Source organism: Oncorhynchus gorbuscha, linkage group LG18 (genome assembly GCF_021184085.1).
Source record: "Oncorhynchus gorbuscha isolate QuinsamMale2020 ecotype Even-year linkage group LG18, OgorEven_v1.0, whole genome shotgun sequence".
NCBI lineage: Eukaryota > Metazoa > Chordata > Actinopteri > Salmoniformes > Salmonidae > Oncorhynchus > Oncorhynchus gorbuscha.
Genome location: NC_060190.1, coordinates 33,054,002 through 33,070,025, shown reverse-complemented (window position 1 = coordinate 33,070,025; position 16,024 = coordinate 33,054,002). Strand labels below are relative to the sequence as shown.

The 16,024-nt window shown below is 44.0% G+C and overlaps 1 protein-coding gene across 1 annotated transcript in view; it reads right to left on the bottom strand.

Annotated features, from left to right (window-relative positions):
- Positions 1–14,519, bottom strand: part of angpt4 (angiopoietin 4) — a 50,492-nt gene extending 35,973 nt beyond the window's left edge. The window contains exon 1 of the mRNA XM_046313184.1: positions 14,189–14,519. Coding sequence (XP_046169140.1) covers positions 14,189–14,518 — 330 coding nt within the window. The 5' untranslated portion in view covers position 14,519. The remainder of the gene's footprint in view (positions 1–14,188) is intronic.
- Between the last annotated feature and the right edge of the window lie 1,505 nt (positions 14,520–16,024).

Genomic DNA, 16,024 nt, shown 5'->3' with positions numbered 1-16,024 from the left:
TCTCCCACTCTCCCTTCCCTCCCGGAGGACCTGAGCCCTAGGATCATGCCTCAGGAATACTTGGCTTGATGACTCCTGGCTGTCCCCAGTCCACCCGGTAGTACTGCTGCTCCAGTTTAAACTATTCTGCCTGCGGCTAGGGAACCCTGACCTGTTCACCATATGTGCTGCCTTGTCCCAAACCTGCTGTTTCCGACTCTCTCTCTGCTGTCTCGGCCATTGAATGCTCAGCTATGAAACACCAACTGAAATGTACTTATATCTGAGATACTGACCTGTTGCACCCTTTATACAGTGCCTTGCGAAAGTATTCGGCCCCCTTGAACTTTGCGACCTTTTGCCACATTTCAGGCTTCAAACATAAATATATAAAACTGTATTTTTTTGTGAAGAATCAACAACAAGTGGGACACGATCATGAAGTGGAACGACATTTATTGGATATTTCAAAAAAATTTAACAAATCAAAAACACCCATTTACTTTCAGTGCAGCAAACTCTCTCCAGAAGTTCAGTGAGGATCTCTGAATGATCCAATGTTGACCTAAATGACTAATGATGATAAATACAATCCACCTGCGTGTAATCAAGTCTCCGTATAAATGCACCTGCACTGTGATAGTCTCAGAGGTCCGTTAAAAGCGCAGAGAGCATCATGAAGAACAAGGAACACGCCAGGCAGGTCCGAGATACTGTTGTGAAGAAGTTTAAAGCCGGATTTGGATACAAAAAGATTTCCCAAGCTTTAAACATCCCAAGGAGCACTGTGCAAGCGATAATATTGAAATGGAAGGAGTATCAGACCACTGCAAATCTACCAAGACCTGGCCGTCCCTCTAAACTTTCAGCTCATACAAGGAGAAGATTGATCAGAGATGCAGCCAAGAGGCCCATGATCACTCTGGATGAACTGCAGAGATCTACAGCTGAGGTGGGACACTCTGTCCATAGGACAACAATCAGTCGTATATTGCACAAATCTGGCCTTTATGGAAGAGTGGCAAGAAGAAAGCCATTTCTTAAAGATATCCATAAAAAGTGTCGTTTAAAGTTTGCCACAAGCCACCTGGGAGACACACCAAACATGTGGAAGAAGGTGCTCTGGTCAGATGAAACCAAAATTGAACTTTTTGGCAACAATGCAAAACGTTATGTTTGGCGTAAAAGCAACACAGCTCATCACCCTGAACACACCATCCCCACTGTCAAACATGGTGGTGGCAGCATCATGGTTTGGGCCTGCTTTTCTTCAGCATTTACATTACATTTACATTTAAGTCATTTAGCAGACGCTCTTATCCAGAGCGACTTACAAATTGGTGCATTCACCTTATGACATCCAGTGGAACAACCACTTTACAATAGTGCATCTAAATATTTTAAGGGGGGGGGGGTGAGAAGGATTACTTTATCCTATCCTAGGTATTCCTTAAAGAGGTGGGGTTTCAGGTGTCTCCGGAAGGTGGTGATTGACTCCGCTGTCCTGGCGTCGTGAGGGAGTTTGTTCCACCATTGGGGGGGCCAGAGCAGCGAACAGTTTTGACTGGGCTGAGCGGGAGCTGTACTTCCTCAGTGGTAGGGAGGCGAGCAGGCCAGAGGTGGATGAACGCAGTGCCCTTGTTTGGGTGTAGGGCCTGATCAGAGCCTGGAGGTACTGAGGTGCCGTTCCCCTCACAGCTCCGTAGGCAAGCACCATGGTCTTGTAGCGGATGCGAGCTTCAACTGGAAGCCAGTGGAGAGAACGGAGGAGCGGGGTGACGTGAGAGAACTTGGGAAGGTTGAACACCAGACGGGCTGCGGCATTCTGGATGAGTTGAAGGGGTTTAATGGCACAGGCAGGGAGCCCAGCCAACAGCGAGTTGCAGTAATCCAGACGGGAGATGACAAGTGCCTGGATTAGGACCTGCGCCGCTTCCTGTGTGAGGCAGGGTCGTACTCTGCGGATGTTGTAGAGCATGAACCTACAGGAACGGGCCACCGCCTTGATGTTGGTTGAGAATGACAGGGTGTTGTCCAGGATCACGCCAAGGTTCTTAGCGCTCTGGGAGGAGGACACAATGGAGTTGTCAACCGTGATGGCGAGATCATGGAACGGGCAGTCCTTCCCCGGGAGGAAGAGCAGCTCCGTCTTGCCGAGGTTCAGCTTGAGGTGGTGATCCATCATCCACACTGATATGTCTGCCAGACATGCAGAGATGCGATTCGCCACCTGGTCATCAGAAGGGGGAAAGGAGAAGATTAATTGTGTGTCGTCTGCATAGCAATGATAGGAGAGACCATGTGAGGTTATGACAGAGCCAAGTGACTTGGTGTATAGCGAGAATAGGAGAGGGCCTAGAACAGAGCCCTGGGGGACACCAGTCGTGAGAGCGCGTGGTGAGGAGACAGATTCTCGCCACGCCACCTGGTAGGAGCGACCTGTCAGGTAGGACGCAATCCAAGCGTGGGCCGCGCCGGAGATGCCCAACTCGGAGAGGGTGGAGAGTAGGATCTGATGGTTCACAGTATCGAAGGCAGCCGATAGATCTAGAAGGATGAGAGCAGAGGAGAGAGAGTTAGCTTTAGCAGTGCGGAGCGCCTCCGTGATACAGAGGAGAGCAGTCTCAGTAGAATGACTAGTCTTGAAACCTGACTGATTTGGATCAAGAAGGTCATTCAGAGAGAGATAGCGGGAGAGCTGGCCAAGGACGGCACGTTCAAGAGTTTTGGAGAGAAAAGAAAGAAGGGATACTGGTCTGTAATTGTTGACATCGGAGGGATCGAGTGTAGGTTTTTTCAGAAGGGGTGCAACTCTCGCTCTCTTGAAGACGGAAGGGACGTAGCCAGCGGTCAAGGATGAGTTGATGAGCGAGGTGAGGTAAGGGAGAAGGTCTCCGGAAATGGTCTGGAGAAGAGAGGAGGGGATAGGGTCAAGCGGCCAGGTTGTTAGGCGGCCGGCCGTCACAAGACGCGAGATTTCATCTGGAGAGAGAGGGGAGAAAGAGGTCAGAGCACAGGGTAGGGCAGTGTGAGCAGAACCAGCGGTGTCGTTTGACTTAGCAAACGAGGATCGGATGTCGTCGACCTTCTTTTCAAAATGGTTGACGAAGTCATCTGCAGAGAGGGAGGAGGGGGGAGGGGGAGGAGGATTCAGGAGGGAGGAGAAGGTGGCAAAGAGCTTCCTAGGGTTAGAGGCAGATGCTTGGAATTTAGAGTGGTAGAAAGTGGCTTTAGCAGCAGAGACAGAGGAGGAAAATGTAGAGAGGAGGGAGTGAAAGGATGCCAGGTCCGCAGGGAGGCGAGTTTTCCTCCATTTCCGCTCGGCTGCCCGGAGCCCTGTTCTGTGAGCTCGCAATGAGTCATCGAGACACGGAGCGGGAGGGGAGGACCGAGCCGGCCTGGAGGATAGGGGAAATAGAGAGTCAAAGGATGCAGAGAGGGAGGAGAGGAGGGTTGAGGAGGCAGAATCAGGAGATAGGTTGGAGAAGGTTTGAGCAGGGGGAAGAGATGATAGGATGGAAGAGGAGAGTGTAGCGGGGGAGAGAGAGCGAAGGTTGGGACGGCGCAATACCATCCGAGTAGGGGCAGTGTGGGAGGTGTTGGATGAGAGGGAGAGGGAAAAGGATACAAGGTAGTGGTCGGAGACTTGGAGGGGAGTTGCAATGAGGTTAGTGGAAGAACAGCATCTAGTAAAGATGAGGTCGAGCGTATTGCCTGCTTTGTGAGTAGGGGGGGAAGGTGAGAGGGTGAGGTCAAAAGAGGAGAGGAGTGGAATGAAGGAGGCAGAGAGGAATGAGTCAAAGGTAGACGTGGGGAGGTTAAAGTCGCCCAGAACTGTGAGAGGTGAGGCGTCCTCAGGAAAGGAGCTTATCAAGGCATCAAGCTCATTGATGAACTCTCCGAGGGAACCTGGAGGGCGATAAATGATAAGGATGTTAAGCTTGAAAGGGCTGATAACTGTGACAGCATGGAATTCAAAGGAGGCGATAGACAGATGGGTAAGGGGAGAAAGAGAGAATGACCACTTGGGAGAGATGAGGATCCCGGTGCCACCACCCCGCTGACCAGAAGCTCTTGGGGTGTGCGAGAACACGTGGGCGGACGAAGAGAGAGCAGTAGGAGTAGCAGTGTTGTCTGTGGTGATCCATGTTTCCGTCAGTGCCAAGAAGTCGAGGGACTGGAGGGAGGCATAGGCTGAGATGAACTCTGCCTTGTTGGCCGCAGATCGGCAGTTCCAGAGGCTACCGGAGACCTGCAGTACACCATCCATAAATATCACATGCAACTATAGTTGTTCCCTTTGGCCAGAGCCTCCTAGTATAGGAGTTTCCAGTAGGAAATAGGCTTGCTGATGGTCTTTCACCAACAATGGATCAAACTGTAACATTTAAAAAAATGACACTAACATAATAACATTTGTATTTATTGTACCTGGCAAAGCAGTGGTTGATAGATTGTCTTCATGAAACAAAACGAGAATCTATCCAAGAGCAAGTGCGTTTGCATTACTCTAATGAATGATTAAATATTAGTATCGTTGTCAAAGTGTGATTGGATGCCAGACCCTCACTGTTTGGCAGACACACCGTTTTACTGGTAGTTGAATCCCCACTAATTTTATTCTGAGCCACAGGATGCGTCCCAAATGGCACCCTATTCCCAACATAGTGCACTTAGATGGGCTCTAAGTGCACTATGTAGGTCAAAAGTAGTGCACTATTAAAGAACAGTGTTCTATTTGGGATGCAACCATGGTGTCAGATCCATTAGCATGGCACCTATTAACATAACACAGGTATATTTACAGCTAACACTGTCTGCCTTTGGGCTACCAACCCCCACATGTACGTCACACATCCTTGGAAGTCGTGTCAGAATCACTTGGAGTTGGTGTCAGAGTCACTTGGAGTGGGTGTCACTTGGCACCCTCAAACAGGCAATAACGAATACCAGTTAAAACTATACTCTGAGCAGCGTCTAACTTTTAAATCCAAGCAGCAAACACAGTTTGTGTCTACCAACCTCAGCTCCTCTAAAAGGGAATAAGTAATAGCAGGTAAACTACACACTGACCAAAGTCTAACTTTTAAATCCGAGCAACAAACCAAGTTTGTGTCTGTGTAGGGAGCTGGCATCAAACATACTGACAGGTTTACCTTGAGCTCTGTTCCAAGCCGTCCTTATGGTACCCAGCCTGCTACTGTGCCTCTTGCCTTACATCATTTACATGTGATCTCCAGGCAATATAGGCATAGACTCCAGATTACGTGCTTAATTAAGAGCTAATATATCTGATTTCGGATCAGATTCTGACCCCGTCTGCTTCCAAGTCCTCGACATTGCTGTCAAGGAAATAATGGGAAAGTGATGTTTTTTTTTTGTCCTGAGTATGTTTTTGTTTCTGCGAACTGCTTCCTTCAATAACCTTTCTTATAGGAAAGGCCAACTGACGAATTCATCTTGTAAGTATTTTCGTACAATGGGAAATCTGTTGGTTGATTAGTGAACCAGTGGACACAGGGTTTGCTAATGTATTTGGCTTTTTTTAGCATTGTTTAGAAGCTAAAGGACTTTAAAAAGCAGAAAGACATAAGGCAAGGCCAGGCAGCATGGATAAACCCTCATTCTTGCCAGCGTACACGAGAAACAGAAGATACAGCTTAGTTTTGAGCAATGAACATCAGATGTTACAGACAGTATCGTATCGCCATTTTACAGTACTTTCATTGATACAGTCACATATGCATTAACATCAATCTGACTTTAGAGGCGTAGAAGCTCCAACCTGGCTCAGTCGGTCATAGTTCCAACATAAACCAGTTGGAACGGAGACAGAAGCAACACACAAGCCAACGATTTACGAGGGAGTTTTACGAGAGAGACGTCCTTATCACTGTCTGGGAGACCGATAGTGGGGATGGTTCCTTCCACTCCAATGTTGACTGATGTCGTTGCAGGCGACAACTCTGGGAGTGCAGCCCCCCTCGACCATCGCAGTCTTGGAGATTTCTGAGACACTTCCTCAAGAATGATAATCATGGGAGAAAATGTTTATTTAGCACACGGAGGCCTCCTCCACTGATCTGAGCCAACCCAATGTACACAAACAGGCTGCAACAGGCAGCCCAATTCTGATGTTTTTTTACACTAATTGGTCTTTTGACCAATCACATTGATCTTTCCACATCAGATCTTTCTCAGAGCTGATCTGATTAGCCAAAATACCAATTAGTGGGAAAAAATATCAGAATTGGGCTGCCTGTCGAAATTCAGCCAACGTCTGGTTATGACTGTGACGTTGGCACACACTGGATTAAGGCTAGGATTCAAACAAACCGCAAGGGCAGACTTTTAAAGTCAAATGCTGTACAATGTTGGCGTACTGTTACATATCATATGTATTTCACCATCTACGCACTCTTTCTTTAATGTTGTTTGACAATGCCACATGGAAAGCAAGCTTCTTAACTTTTTCTCCGGGATTGAATTTCCATTATGGAGGGTTTTTCAGCCTCTCAAACTGTTCAAATGACACAAACTACAGCAGAATCCCTCTAGGACTTCAATTCTTTTCCCAGAATGAACTCCACATATTGTCGAGGGCATGGCACTTCGTATGAGGCTTTGAACAAGGGGTTCTCGTCATCAAACATGTGGCAAATTAAAGCTGTAAGAGCTTTTGATGCGTTTCTGCAGAAGTCAGATCCTTCCGATTGATAAGCTGGTAATCAGCGGAGGCTGATCTGAGATCTGGCGTTAGAGGGGAGTCCCGTGACAAAGGCCTTTACGAGGTCGTTAAAGACACTGCAAAACGCACTCCCCTCTCCATGCCCTTCACAGCCTGCAGTGAAAACATTCTCAAACTATTCCCAACATTTCCTCCCATTTTTAATAATCACTCCAATTCACTCCCTGCAGGGAAATGAAACCAGTGAGAACCGAGAGACAAAAATCTATTAACTAAGGCTTCAGGGACTTGTTAATGCAGTATTATAGGAGGAGAAACTCTGCGTATTCAAAGAATCATTGCTATTAAGTATTATTAGAGCTGTCAGATAGAGATTGGTAGAATCTGTTTGAAGTACACTATAAAGAATGACAGCGCTGGGACATTGGCAAGGTATCCTCAAACAGATCTTCTGTGCAGGGAGAATACTACAAGGATTCAGCGATATACGTTTGAAGTTGATCTATTATTGAAATAGTTTGTATTTGCTCTTTTCTTATGTTCAAAGTTCAATGCACAACAAAGTATCACAACCGCAACAACCATTCATTCACAACAATTACAGTTTTGTCCAAAACGATCGTACAAAATAATAAACTGGGTACCCAATAAAAATGAAATGTGAGTGTACTCATTTTTCTCAGTTCAGTTCAGTTCCTGCCACGACGTATCAGTCAAATGTCCCTCTAGAGATAAGGTGATGATGAGGATTGTAGAAGCTGCAGATGACGAGCCTCTGTAAACTGCGAAATGATCATCAATATCAAAAGTGTTCATGCTTATGTAAATATCCTTAGTGGTTTTAGATCCTAAATATTATGTACACCTTAGTTATTCATCAAGACAGGCATAGAACTCAGCTAGCTAACTCACCATGATTCTTCGTTCACAACATCAAGGGAAAAGACTCCCAATTATCTTCTGGTACAGCACACTGATTATCTAAGCACTTGATTCTTCTGTAGTAGTAATTATTACTTTACAACTTTGGTTTCTAGTTGGTTTCTAGATTTCTTTCTGCTTCAAAGTCTGTGGGTGCTCTTCTCCAAAAGCCAGATGGAAAGAGAGCGAGATCGTTCAGACTCTAGGGTTTGCCAACAAACTCCAAACCCATAAGATTTGTGTAAAGAAATTAACGTTAAGCTGTCAGTACCTGCAATTGGGCACTATAATTACTTTTAAAAATACGTACATTACCAGTCAAAAGTTTGGACACACCTCCTCATTCAAGGGTTTTTCTTTATTTGTACTATTTTCTAAATTGTAGAATAGTAGTGAAGACATTAAAACTATGAAATAACACACATGGAATCATGTAGTAACAAAAAAATATTTAAGCAAATCAAAATTGATTTTAGATTCTTCAAAGTAGCCACCCTTTGCCTTGCTGACAGCTTTGCACACTTGGCATTCTCTCAACCAGCTTCATGAGGTATTCACCTGGAATGCATTTAAGTTAATTTGTGGAATTTCCTTCATTCTTAATATGTTTGAGCCAATTATAAGTTTTGTGACAAGGTAGGGGTGGTATACAGAAGATTTGGGAAAATACCAAGTCCATATTATGGCAAGAACTGCTCAAATAAGCAAAGAGAATCGACAGTCCATAATTATTTTAAGGCATGTAGGTCAGTCAATGTGGAAAATTTGTGCAGTCGAAAAAACCATCAAGCACTATGATGAAACTGGCTCTCATGAGGACCGCCACAGGAAAGGAAGACCCATAGTTACCTCTACTGCAGAGGATAAGTTCATTACAGTTAACTGGCTCTCATGAGGACCACCACAGGAAAGGAAGACCCAGAGTTACCTCTACTGCAGAGGATAAGTTCATTAGAGTTAACTGCAGATTGCAGCTCAAATAAATGCTTCAGAGTTCAAGTAACAGACATCTCAACATCAATTGTTTAGAGGAGACTGTATGAATCAGGCCTTCATGGTCGAATTGCTGCAAAGAAAGCACTACTAAAGGACACCAATAATAATAAGAGACTTGCTTGTGCCAAGAAACACGAGCAAAGGACATTCGACTGGTGGAAATCTGTTCTTTGGTCTGATGAATCCAAATATGCGATGTATCTTTGTGAGACATAGAGCAGGTGCACGGATAATCTCGAATGTGTGGTTCCCACCGTGAAGCATGGAGGAGGAGATATGATGGTGTGGGGGTGTCTTTGCTGGTGACACTGATTTATTTAGATTTCAAGGCACACTTAACCAGCATGGCTACCACAGTATTCTGCTGCGATACGCCATCCAATCTGGTTTGCGCTTAGTGAGAATATCATTTGTTTTTCAACAGGACAATGACCCAACACACATCCAGGCTGTATAAGGGCATCAGATGACCTGGCCTCCACAAGCACCCAACCTCAACACATTTGAGATGGTTTGGGATGAATTGGACCGCAGAGTCAAGAAAAAGCAGCCAACAAGTGCTCAGCATATGTGGGAACTCCTTCAAGACCTTTGGAAAAGTGTCATCAAGGCAATGGGTGGCTACTTTGAAGAGTCTCAAATATAACATATATTTAGATTTGTTTAACAAACGTGTCCATATGTGTTATTTCATAATTTGGATGTCTTCACTATTATTCTACAATGTAGAAAATAGTACAAATAAAGAAAAACCCTTGAAGGAGTAGGTGTGTCCAAACTTTTAACTGGTAGTGTATATGTTACATTACTTTTTTGATTGATTTCCCACAATGTTATAAGTCAGAAGACAGCAATCCATACCTTCCTAGGACCATGTAAATGTCCTATGTCGAATTAACTTGTTTTTGCCTCTCTCTGAAGGTTGGCTGCATCCCTCCATCCGTTTCTATCACTTCACTTCAACTTTACGTCAAAGGGGCATTCCTTAGAAAAACATTTATCCAGCTCGACTGCTTCATGGCACAGACATGGCAAAGCAATTGCTGAATTTGTCTTGAGCAGGCGGATCTCAATATATTATGTTCAGAGCTCTAAGATAAAGAATGCAACTACACACTTCCTTAAACCTAAAATAAATAAAGAAGTAATTTTGTGTGGAAGTCAAACATTTGTATTATGTTGGAGGTAGAAACATCGAACATGCTCAGAACAACTAAATCTAGACCTTTACATATCCCTTCTACCATTGTCTGTAGGATGCACACTATTTAATGGCCCAAATGTTGATTTAGACATTCATTAATTTAACACATTTTGACTTTCACTAATGTCATGATATGTTTGGTAAATAGTAAAGGTGTAATATTTTGAGTGGATGTTCCTAAACCAGATAACTAATACAGTGCATTCAGAAAATATTCAGACCCCTTCATCTTTTCCACATTTTGTTACGTTACAGCGTTACTCTAAAATGGATTAGATCAAATTTTTCCCCTCATCAATTTACACACAATACCCCATAATAACAAAGTGAAAACAGGGTTTTAGCTATTTTTGCAAATGTATAAAAGTTTAAATACAGAAATAGCTTATTTACATACATTTTCAGACCCTTTGCTATGAGACTAAAAATTGAGTTCAGGTGCATCTTGTTTCAATTGATCATCCTTGATATGTTTCTACAACTTTATTGGGTCCACCTGTGTTAAATTCAATTGATTGGACATGATTTGGAAAGGCACACACCTGTCTATAAAATATCCCACAGTTGACAGTGCATCTCAGAGCAAAAAACAAGCCATGGGGTCGAAGGTATTGTCCGTAGAGCTCCGAGACAAGATTGTGTCGATGCACAGATCTGCGGAAGGGTACAAAGGTCCCCAAAAACACAGTGGCCTCCAGCTTTCTTAAAAGTTTGGAACCACCAAGACTCTTCCTAGAGCTGTCCACCCGGCCAAACTGAGGGAGGTGACCAAGAAACTTTCCAGAAGGACAACCATCTCTACAGGACTCCACCAAGCAGAAGCCACTCCTCAGTAAAAAGCACATGACAGCCCGCTGAGACGTTGTCAAAAGGACCCAGATGATGAGAACAAGATTCTGTCATTTGATGAAACCAAGATTGAACTCTTTGGCCTGAATGCAAAGATTCACAACTGGAGGAAAACAGGCACCATCCCTACGGAGAAGCATGGTGATGGCAGCATCATGCTGCGTGGATGTTTTTCAGCGGCAGGGACTGGGAGACCAGTCAGGATCGAGGGAAAGATGAACGGAGCAAAGTAGAGAGATCTTTGATGAAAACCTGCTCCAGAGCGCTCAGTACCTCAGACAGGACAACGACACTAAGCACACAGCTAAGACAGCGCAGGAGTGGCTTCGGGCCACTCAAGGACAAGTCTCTGAATATCCTTGAGTGGCCCAGCCAGAGCCCAAACTTGAACCCGATCTAAAATCTCTGGAGAGACCTGAAAATAGCTGTGCAGCGACACTCCCCATCTACAGAGAAAGATGGGAGTAACTCCTCAAATACAGGTGTGCCAAGCTTGATATTTCAGGTTTGTATTTTTAATAAATTTGCTAACAAATACTAAAATCTGTTTTATGGGGTATTGTGTGTAGATTGATGAGGGAAAAAAAGATTTCAATACATTTTAGAACAAGGCTGCAACGTAACAAAATGTTGAAAAGGTCGAGGGGTCTGAATACTTTCCGAATACACTGTAAATAAACAATTCCAATTGAAAGCCAAAGGTCATATTTTTCTAGTGTGGGGGGTGGCACTACTACTACATTAATGAAATATTGCCCTCTTGCTAGATTGATGACTAAAGCCATTGCGAAACAGGGCTGTCAGCTCAACTGGTTAATTAAGGACCGTCTTGTTTTGTGAAAACATTAGGGAATGTCTAAAACAGCATGGTGTGTGGTCCCATTAAAAAATGTAACCTTTATTTAACTAGGCAAGTCAGTTAAGAATACATTCTTATTTACAATGATGGCCTATGCATAGTGGGTTAACTGCCTTGTTCAGGGGCAAAACAACAGATTTGTACATTTTCAGCTTGGGGATTCGATCTAGCAACCTTTTGGCCCAACACTCTAAAGAGCATTGTAATTTATAATGAAGCACAGGGAAATCAGCAGGTGCGAAGTAGCAAGCATATCCATGTTCATATTGAAAGTTTATGGTTCCACTACAGTATGTCACTAGAAAGCCCTAATCATATGAAGTGGTGGGCATCCCGAGTGGCGCAACGGCACTGCATCTCAGTACTGATGGTTCGAATCCAGGCTTTATCACAACCGTCTGTAGGGCCGTGCACAAATTGGCCCAGTTTGGCCGGGGTAGGCCGTCATTGGAAAGAAGAATGAGTTCTTAACTGACTTGCCTAGTTAAATAATATAAATATTATAAATAAATATTTTATAAATAAATATTATAAATATTTTCTAACTGTGAGGCCTGCGCATCCCAAATGTGATTCCCCCCCCCCTTGGCAAGTGGCAGAATTATCACTCAGTACAACCTGGGGCCCGACCATATCTCAAGCTCTTTCAAATAGGACATACAATCAATGATCCCTGTGTCTTTGATGGTGGCAGAGCTCTTTTCCAGAGAAGCCTTTGGACCACAGCCATAAAAAAAAGCTGAAACTTCAAATGGCTTCTGCCTTCTCCATTCTCTCTCTCCCCATTCTTTGGAGTCGATCTACACTTTCTGTAGCCAGTGATTGGTGCTGGCTATCAGGGAAAGGGCACTCTGCCACATCAAAGGGTGACTCCACTCTGTCCATACCAGGCTGAATGAGAGCCTCATTTGATGTCAGTCATTTGGCAGCAAGCTAAACAACCTGCTGTTAACTGCCTCACATACTGGTGTTTACAAGGAAACATGTCAATTGAATATTATTCTCCACATACACTGATGCATTCAGAGAGTTAGAATATTCAGTAGGAAAAAGTCAAAATGCAACTGTACATTTTATTTGTTGAAGGTTGGGTAAAATACCTACATTTTCTGCAGTGATTTGATATGGTAAACTGACCTCTGTAAACCCAGAAATGCAAGGGTCATCCTCCTCTCTCCTGTTGAGGTGAGGCAGTCTTGAGCTCTTTTACTTGACCTTTGCATTTTTTTATCGAAGTGGGACGTACAACACACACACACACACACACACACACACACACACACACACACACACACACACACACACACACACACACACACACACACACACACACACACACACACACACACACACACACACACACACACACACACACACACACACACACACACACACACACACACACACACACACACACACACACACACACACACACACACACACACTTTATTCTTCTTTTCATCATTTGTTCGATGAATCACCATAAGCATAATCCCAATAAATCAAATTGAACTGGTGTTCACACTCCAGAATATAGATTAGAACTGAGGTATTTCAAAGCAATTAATTTCCATTTCTTCTTCTGGGTCGGTTTCCTATTGGTTGAGCACAGTTAGAATTTATAGGGCCAATTATAGTGGAAATAATGAAACGTTCATTTGGTTCATTAAAGTAATTCTCCTGAGATTTAAAAGCAGCACCATAACAGAAAATGGGCACATTGTTCAGGCTTAATTACCGCTGTTATTCTTGTGCAGCATTGTAATGATGATGAATGTAGACCGTAGGGGAGAGTGGGGTAAGTTGAGCCTCTTTTACGTTAAGCATCACTCCGTTAAGGGACATATAAGAAGTATTTTTCACATTTTGTTACGTTTACAGCCCTATTCTAAAATGGAGTATGGCCTGAACGCCATCCTTTAGAATGCACTATATATTTCATGATGTTGTGTGTACCTGGAAATAATCAGAATTCATGTAAACATTACAGTTTTGAAAACGTAGCTTGTACAACAAAGTGGTCTCTTGGCACAACTCACCTCAGGCATGGGGTAAGTTGAGCCAAGGGACAGGTTAAGTTAAGCTGCCTACACATGTCTGTATTAAGTGAAATATTACCACTACCGTTGTAAAAACCATGTGTATATTTATTTCCCAAACACAATTCAACACAATCACAATCACTTGTTTGTATTTTAATAATTTTAAACATATTTTAACACAAGCTTAACATAGACTTCATGTTTTTTTAAACCCTATTTACATAGGCTAAGCCCTGTTGTTACTTCATATCCCAGCGATAATGTCTTGCATTATGCCTGGGAAGAAAATACTTCGATTTGCTCAATTTGCCATTGGTTCCACCACTGCCAAAACAACAGTTAGAAGTTAATGTTTTATGCGATCAGTTAAGTAAGAACTAAACAAGGGAAACTTGCGTGTGGTCTACATTCACCATTGCTCACTGAGGACCACTGCTCTTTGCTTTGCTCTTGGTCCTCTTTCTAAACCCACAATATCAGAACCATATATTTGGCTCCCGATTGGCGCAGCGGTCTAAAGCACTGCTTCTCAGTGCACAATTGGACCAGTGTTGGCTGGGGTAGGCTGTCATTGTAAATAAGAATTTGTTCTTAACGGACTTGCCTAGTTAAATAAAGGAAAAATAAAAAGTACAGGTATCAGCTCTTACCTTCTGCAGCCACTGCGTGTTGTTCTCCATGGCCGTCTCCAGGTGCTGCAATTTCTGCGCAGACCAGTCACTCTCTGCAGGGGGTGGTTTGTCCCTTTGAACCATGTTGGTGCTGCCGTATTGGACCGGGCTGGCCTGACAGCGCTCCATCTCTGGTAGGATGAAGGTGTAGCTGCAGTGGCCGTGCTGGACACGATGGAGCCCCCTGCGCTTTTCTCCTCTGCGCCTCTGCCCTCTACCACCTCCTCCTCCTCCACTAGCACCCACTACGCTAGCCCCCATTACCCCAGCCGTCAGCATCAGCCCCCAACCCAACAGGATTTTCCTCATGGCGCTCCCCACACCTTAATGCCCAGGTAGTAGCACCTGTGCCGAGGTGTTGTGATAAAAGTCCCCCCCCCCCCCACTTCACTCACTCACTTGAGGTATGGATGCACATGGTTCCAAGCAGAAAAAGGAGAGGAAGCCCTTGTGTTCTCTTCTTCTTAATTTAGATAGATGTATTTTGTCTGTGCTTTGGTTCTTATTATTCTTGATAAAGTCCTGATTTTCTCCCCGCAGGTCCCGTTTCCTCTAAACTTTCCCTGGCCCCAGTGCTACGTAAGTGAACAGACACAAACGTTGACCCCTAAATAGCCACAGAGAAAGAGAGGGAGGGGGAGAGAGACAGAGAGAGAACAAGAAAGTGAGGGAGCAGCTCCAAATGAGTCTCAATCTTCAATGTCCAAAAAAAGAGAGAAATGCTTTCCTCCCATCCCACTCCAGTGGGTCGAGTTTCAGAAATGGCCGAAGTGAAATAGTTCTGCCCCCTCTTATCTGAGGGTTGGGGGGGGGGGGGGGGCTGAGGGAGGTCTATTAGAACACCCCGTCTCTCCGCTCCACTAATCTGCTCTGTCCACGCTGGGGATAAAGATGCCATGTATGGTCTCTCCCCGTTTCAGCCCAGGTTAGGAAACATACATAAGTAAATGAATCAGGGCTTGTTGCTTTTTACATTTTCTTTCTCTAAGGCACTTTTGGTCAATTTTTACTGTTTTCCGAAGTGTCGATTCATTCACATGCGTCTAAACTTTTGAGAGCAAGCCAAATTAGCATATGCTTATCAGTCAACTAAATGTAAAATGTCATTTTTCACATTTTCTGAATAGAACGTTTAACTTGTCTAAGCTTGAACGTACACAACGTCATCCAGTTCTACTGTAGTCAGCAAATATACCATAGCATGCAGCTCATTGGTGAAACCATTTTTCGTCTACTGCACCTCGTTGCCCTTTATTTATTTTCTACACAATCCTTATTTTTGGCATAGTTTGTCTTGTATCTTACTGCTGTTGCAGTCCTTAGGGAGAGAGGTCACAGGGAGTGACTTTTTGCCCTGCCTAAAGTGATTCTCATGAGAACTGGGAGAGAAGCCTGGTGAAGGTTCTTGAATATTCTATTTTGACTAAAATCAGGACTTTCAGCAAGTGAAAATCATAAACTACCCCTTTCACCTTTCCTGTGGGAACATTAGTGATATTTTATTCTGCATTCTTTTTCAACTCTTGCATGTGGTGGTCATCATGCTGTTTGGTGTCTTTTTACATAGATTTTTTAACTTGGTTGTTTTACAGCGAAGTCACAGCCCTTATTTCATATCACACTCTGACAGCGCTGACTCCAAGTCAATCTTCAGTGGCCTGAATGGTGGTAGGATGTGGAGGAGAAGGTGAAGGAGGAGGGGGTAGGATTTCTATTGCCTTGATTGCTGTCTGGGGAGCAGAGCAGAGTCTCTATATCACACCCAAAGGACACATTCATAGCAACAGATTGAGACATGGAGTGAAAGGTTAACAC